General features: G+C 32.9%; 1 protein-coding gene and 1 long non-coding RNA gene across 5 annotated transcripts; one reads left to right on the forward strand and one right to left on the reverse strand.

The window, feature by feature from the left end:
• Positions 1–127: 127 nt before the first annotated feature.
• LOC139904414 (CBL-interacting serine/threonine-protein kinase 11-like) lies at positions 128–1,827 on the reverse strand. The gene has a single exon (XM_071886353.1). It carries the CDS (start codon positions 1,640–1,642, stop codon positions 365–367), a length of 1,278 nt encoding a protein of 425 aa, XP_071742454.1. The 5' UTR covers positions 1,643–1,827; the 3' UTR covers positions 128–364.
• A 1,860-nt stretch (positions 1,828–3,687) lies between these two features.
• LOC139904415 (uncharacterized) lies at positions 3,688–5,912 on the forward strand. 4 transcript variants are annotated; one of them, XR_011778785.1, is made up of 6 exons: positions 3,688–3,915; positions 4,310–4,571; positions 4,951–5,163; positions 5,238–5,326; positions 5,555–5,608; positions 5,704–5,912. It is a non-coding gene; the product is annotated as an uncharacterized lncRNA (long non-coding RNA). The 4 variants fall into 4 exon arrangements; XR_011778784.1 differs by having other exon boundaries at positions 4,283–4,571; positions 5,555–5,912; XR_011778783.1 differs by having other exon boundaries at positions 5,555–5,912.
• The last annotated feature ends 1,087 nt before the right edge of the window (positions 5,913–6,999 follow it).

The raw sequence follows: 6,999 nt of genomic DNA on the forward strand, positions 1-6,999 counted from the left end.
GCTACTTAGAAGTATTAGAAATAGAAATAGAACTGATGGCTGAGTAATACAAATATACGGAGTACAAATCAGTCAAGTGAAGCACAAACAGATTTTCATGACACAACAAAGAAATGTAACATGTTTATATCATCTCAATCAAACAACATAAATAAAATCAAACTTGTCATTATTTTACAACACAAAACCAAAACTTAAATTTACCCCAATGATTTATGGGGCAAGTTACATGTTATGTACAAAACCATACTTTACCCACTCTGTTTTTTCACTCAATTTTCACAACTCTCTGAAAAAACAAGGTAATCAAAACCACAATACGATTTAACTACATAAAACAGATCCTTGCCTCATGGCGAGTACACTAACTCTCCGTTGTGTCCGTGTCTCGTCGTTCATTCAACTCCGATCTAATTTTATTATTCCACAACTCGTCATAGAATTCTTTACCTCCACCGCTGCTTTGAACCTCCACCACCACTAAATTATCCGTCAACCGGAAAACCTCAATTCCAATGACACATTTACCATTTTGCCCTCCTACCAAATCCACACCAAATTCCTTCCTTTTCATAACCCTAACATTCGCTACCTTCGCTATCTCCTCAACTATCTCGATCACATTCTCCGGCGACTTCTTCACCACCAACCGCTCCCCTATTCCCGACGAACTACCATCGAACAAAGGTGACAAGTTCAAACCGGACGAAAACGAAATTATATCAAACGCATTCAACGTTGTTGACTTGCATTCACGTTTCGCCGTACTATCAAACACTTCTTCTTCTAACGTTATTTCCTTATAACCTTTTCTAAACCACGGATCATTAAAAATTTCATTCGACGTAATCCTGGTCTCTGGATTCGTATCCAGAAGACGAGACAACAATCTCTTCAACTCACCCGACATCCACTTAGGACACTTATATTCGCCCTTATAAATCTTCTTATACATCATCATTAAATTCGAATCATTAAACGGCAAAAAAGCAGCATTCATAACAAATAATATAATCCCACAAGACCAAATATCCGCTTTCGCACCATCATAACCTCGTTTCGTCAATATCTCCGGTGCCACGTAAGCAGGGGTCCCACATAACGTGTGCAACAATCCATCTACCCGAATCTGACCTGTCACCGCGCTCAATCCAAAATCCGAAACTTTCAAATCACCATTTTCATCAATCAACAAATTCTCCGGTTTTAAATCTCGATGATAAACACCGCGCGAATGGCAATAACTTATCGCCGATATCAATTGTTGAAAATATTTTCGACTCGTTGTTTCTGATAATTTACCTTTTGAAACTTTGGCAAATAACTCACCACCTTTAACAAACTCCAAAACGAAATATATTTTCGTCTTCGTAGCTAAAACTTCGTATAATTTAACGATATACGGATGGTGTAATTGTCGCATAATGTCAATTTCTCGTTTCACATTTGAAACAAGATGTGCGTTATGCGATATTTTATGTTTGTTGATGACTTTGATAGCGACGCTTTGGCCGGTTTGGATGTCGCGAGCGTGGTAAACTTTAGCGAATGCGCCACAGCCTAAAAGTTTTCCGACTTCATATTTGTTGAATAATGAATTAGATGGCGAAACCGCCATGCTAGAAGATGCGATCTCGGACATCGAATTTAACGATGTCTGAGATCGTATTAATAAAGGTGGGGATGGTTTAATTGAAGAGATGGAGATTGAAGATTGAGGTTGAATAAGATCGGAGAAGATTTTGGGGTTTTTTTTGTTGTTTTTGATTTGAATGTTTGTTTTAGTTTTTTTCTTGTGTTTTGGGCAGACAAATTTGACACTTTTGGTCTTTTGTATGAAATTATTGTGTGGTCTGTATCTTTAATATGGACAGCGGGGTCTTCGCTGTTTATTGAATTTTTATTACAATATAAAATTAAAAGTTTGAATATAAGACACGGTAATAACTAATAAGACTTAAAAACGTGTTAAATAGTGTGAAAGCCTGAAATGTACTCCATATTAACCGTAAACTTTCTATTTTAATTAATACATTGAATGAATTGAGTTGATTGATGATTTGTTTCTTCATTAATATGTTTAATAAATTTGGTACTGATAAAAATATACAAATGTTATTATTATTATGAATATAATAATAAGGAAAATGAAGAAGTTAACTATTAACTATTAACTATACATATATATTTTGAAAACCACCGATCACACATTGTTAGAAAAATAGTAACAATACTTATAAAAATGCTAAGTTGTTAAACAATATGCTCTTCACAATTAGCTTTCAAATAAGTTTTTACCTTATTAAACATTAAATTCAATACCACCCTTAATATAATTATAATTATTTAATACCTTATATATAACATATATTTTGTTGTTATTTTATAGCCAATTTTCATACAAACTACCTAGCTCCAACTTTAAAAATAAACTCTAACTATAATAGACGTTTTCGAACATGGACGAGATGGATGACCACTCAAAGCCCACAAATTTAGAAGGACGCACAAATTTGAATATACATGTATATATATACAGACACACGGAGTTGATCAATGATTTTGCTTCTAATAATGTTAGGAGAGTATTTTTTTTTTTTTTTGTTAAGCGAGGAAACCCTCCTATGAACGAGCACATTGGCTCCCCCATATAAGGTAAAACCTCGGGTAATCAAGCCCCTCGAGCGCGAGACCTGGTACCGGGTGAATTGCGCATTATGCGCACCCTCTAGTCACCCTCCCTTTTTGAACAATTTGGCATAGCCAGGAATTGAACCCGGGTGGTGTGATTCATTGGGCAGCTCGGTGGCCACTCAGGCAAGCCTGAATGGTTGTATTTCTATATAAGTAATAGTTTAATTATAGTTTGATAAAAAAATATTTGAGAATAAAACACTTAGAAACGACTGTCTTGTGAACTTTTTATTTGTATTAATATATTTTAGTATTATTTTGTTAGATGTATTAAAAATTTAAGATGTATAAGGGCACATTTTATAATTGTTGAGACAGCCCTACCAACTATAAGACTCGGTTGTCAACCCAATCATTAAGACTCAGAAAGGTAAATCGGTCGCTAGGTAGTTTGTTTGGGTGTTTTTGGTTTGTTTTTTAGAGTTTTATTTCGTGTTGGTGTCGTATTGGTCTGTGTAGTGGCGCTTTTTCTTGTTTATGTTCCGGTATTGTTGCTTTGTTTAGGATGCTTAAGGCTCGGATTAAGTTAGGTTTTGCTCATTGTTTAGTGATTAGTGTTCGTTTGTTGCTTCCGAGCCTTGTAGTGGTTTTTGGTTTCGATTGTAACTTTTGTTCGTTCTTTTCATCTTCTGATGAAAAGAGTCGTTTTAATATTATCGTTATTTTTGCCCAAAAAAAAAAAACCATAAATTCCACCTAGTTTTGCCCAAAGACGACATGCACATTTATTTATCTTCTCTATATATTACAACATATCCTACTATACATTAAAAGAGAGTTTTTATTAGCTAATAAATATTTTCAAAACTAACTTTAAAACCCTTAAATCAACAAATGACATTAACCTACCCCTTAATCTAATGGTCCATATTCATCATCTTTTATTATTAGCTAATAAATAAATAAAAAAACTTTATAGTGTACCTAAAATACCCTAAATCAAGAAGAAGAAAAAACACGGGTATAATTTAACAAATAAGGGGTTACGAAGGTTGCATCATTCACGACACTCAGAAAAAAGAAAACCCTAACTTCTTCTCCTAAATCATCTACAATTATCTAATACTCTCTAATACAATCGGTTCAAGATCATCATCTGTACATATAATACTACGTTTTTTAATCAACGATTAGTGGATTGAATCGATTACCGATAGTTCATCGCCGTCTCTGTCAATCATTGATAAGCTCCGGTCGGTTTGCCCTTCTATGGATAAGCAGGTTAGAATTTTCAATCGCTCATATTTTACATGTATGATTTGTTGCTTTGCTCCTTCTTCAAATTCTATTTGCTTATATTTATATGCAGATGCAATATGGGTGATATATTATCAATTGTAGTAGGTAGAAGTAACTATTTAATAGTTGCAATGTTTGCTACATATGGTGTTCTTCTATGGCACTACTTATTTGATTTATTCATTTTTTTAATATTCAAACGAACATAAAAAGTACTTTCTAGGTTCTCTTTATAACTTGGCTACAATGCATTTAGTGAGAAAACTAATATACTAATTGAAGAGGGTTAAAACGTTCAGCTGCTTAGTGTCTATTTTTAATTTTTTTTTATTATATTTTTATTTATAAGGGTGACATTACTCATCGAATCGTGTAGAAGTTTCAGAAGAAACATGCAATGGACAAGTATGTATCTTACCGAATGACGAATTTGGTGGTAGCTGCAACACTTAAAACTGATTATGTTTTGTGTAGCTACTTGTATTATGCTTGAAAATATATTACGACAACGTATACTCAATTAGGGAAAAAGCAGTTTTAATGGTGTCTCGTGGTTGCAAGGGCGTTATACTCATTGCCAATTGAACCAATTCGCTTTAAGGAATCATACACAAATGGATTTTTGAAAGAAATTTCAGGTTCACAGTTTACTCCACTTTGTTGCATTCATCATTTTAGTTATATTTGTTGTTGTAAGTACATATTATGATCACATGTGTTGCTAATATCGAAAAATCAGTTGAACTTTTAATATTGAAAAAAACTCATGCTTGACTTAGAAATATAGTTATAGGTAATTTAATTAATGCTTATTATTATCTTTATCGATTATTCAGATGATGGAGCTTTGAGTTATTATTAGCTAATAAATCATTGAAAAACCCCCTTAATCACCGTTAGATTAGATAATTACGTTACAATACCCCTTAATTCAACGATCAATAATCATTCACTAAAAGAATTAGGTAATAAATCAATTTCTTAACAATAATCTCCCTTAATTGCCCCTCAAATTAGATGCAATACAAAGCACGGGAAGAACCATACATACTAAACATATCTACGAACAGAACAAAACAGATTGCAAACCCTAGCTTCAATCAATTGCTTCTCCAGACGCAAGCTTCACAAATCAATCCCAAAAATCACAGTCTTGATCTTCAAAGAAATCACGCATCAAATATCGTTTCTTCCGATCATCCCCCGGTAATGTTTCCGGAAACTCTAAAGGTATAACTAATTTTGCTTCCTGTTTGCTAGGTGTATATTACATATATACTAATGCCGTGTGTGTATTGTTTTAGGTAATCCTTTTGTGGTTCTTGGTGCAACTGTGGAAACTATACTCATGCTTGGAGCTTTACATGTTAGACGTATGTATAATGACAAAATAGTAAGTAATCTCATTCAATTTTGTTTTTTTAACTTATATAAATATATAGAATTGCTTTATGTGGGCATGAATTGTATGATTGTGAATGTCATGATGTTAATTGTAAAGTCCCATCTTTGAAGAATATGTGATGATTGAAATTTGGGAAGTAACTTCATAGGTATTTATAAGTTACAAATGTGGAGATTGTGACACTGTTTATAAATGTATCTGTTTGTTGATATCCAGATTGAAGAGTCTAGACAAAATGGAATTGAACTCGAGCTCCAACCAGATGTCAAAGTATTGAATTTATGTTATTTTTGAACTGTGTAATAAATTAATAATTGCTATTGATTAATATTGTGGCTCTGAGTTACATTGTTTGTCAACCGTAGGCTAAATTTCAGAATATATTACCTTTGCGTTCCATTTCAAGGTATTGAGGATCTTTGTCCAGCACGGTTAGTGAGGATTTTGTTATTTTATTATAAATGTTGGATAATCATTAAGAGGCCTATTTTTAAATTGTTAGTTCATTTAAATTAATAATCCTATCATTTGCGTCGTGCGTTCATTTACCCTATGTTTTTTTATCTCAAAAATTAAATCGCTATCAGCTGTTCCAGGTCAGCATCTATATGGATTTTTTTTGGACATGCTATAGATTAACTTCTGCAATTGCTTTAAATCCTTAAGTTGTTGTTGAAAGGTAATATTAAATTTTTTATATTGTTTAGTATATTTTCTTTTGTTGTTATTTTCAGATTGTGGTATGCGATTGTTACTGCTGCGATCGAAAGGTTTTTAACTAAATTATTTTTTTCATGGGATAAGTTTTTTGCTCTATCATTTGATATTGATAATTTTTACTCAAATGGTATCTAAGAAAACGCAAATAAAGAAATATTTGCCATGAATGGTTACATTATGGTAATATTGGTTGGATTTTCTCACATTGTGTTCGAGTTATGTTTCTTCTAGAGAAGCTGCTACCAAGCAATTTTATATCGTAGAACTGATGGCCCATTGTAACGACCCTGGAATTTCCAACATTTATTTATTAATAATTATTATTATTAATACGTGTGATTAAACGAATGTATGTTATTACATTTACATGTTGCCTTGATTGCCCGTACTTGACTTTTAAGAGCCCGAAACGTCTTTGTGACACCCGAAACTTTCACGAATAATATTTTTAGATATTATTTACATTCATGATTAAATTTATCAATCATTTTAATTAACTAAGGCTATTAGTTAGTTACTTGGGCTTTAATTGGTTTAACTTGTGATTTATTTGAACTTGGGCTTTGATTAGTTAATGGACTCATGAATTAAGACTTGTAAGCCCACCCTACCTTTAAGTGGGCTTAGTTAGCCCACTCTTTCAAAGTGTAAGTATCACTTTAACTTGTAACTAGTTAGTTAACTTGCATGGAATCTAGTTCACTCATAATTCCCATGCATAACCATTCATTATCCAACTTTTGAAGCTTTACTTGCAAGTGACCACAAAACTAATCCCTCCCCCCATTATTCTGCAGCAAAACCGTGGGTTACCAAGGGTGGGATGGGATTCAAATCATTTTTTTTACATTACTTGTTACTTGTAAATCTCATTCTCAAACACACACACAAAAATACTTCCAAGTTTACTCTCTTTTCTCTCTTGCTTTTCTCTCAAATCT

This window comes from Rutidosis leptorrhynchoides, chromosome 4 (genome assembly GCF_046630445.1).
Source record: "Rutidosis leptorrhynchoides isolate AG116_Rl617_1_P2 chromosome 4, CSIRO_AGI_Rlap_v1, whole genome shotgun sequence".
NCBI classification, from domain to species: Eukaryota; Viridiplantae; Streptophyta; class Magnoliopsida; order Asterales; family Asteraceae; genus Rutidosis; species Rutidosis leptorrhynchoides.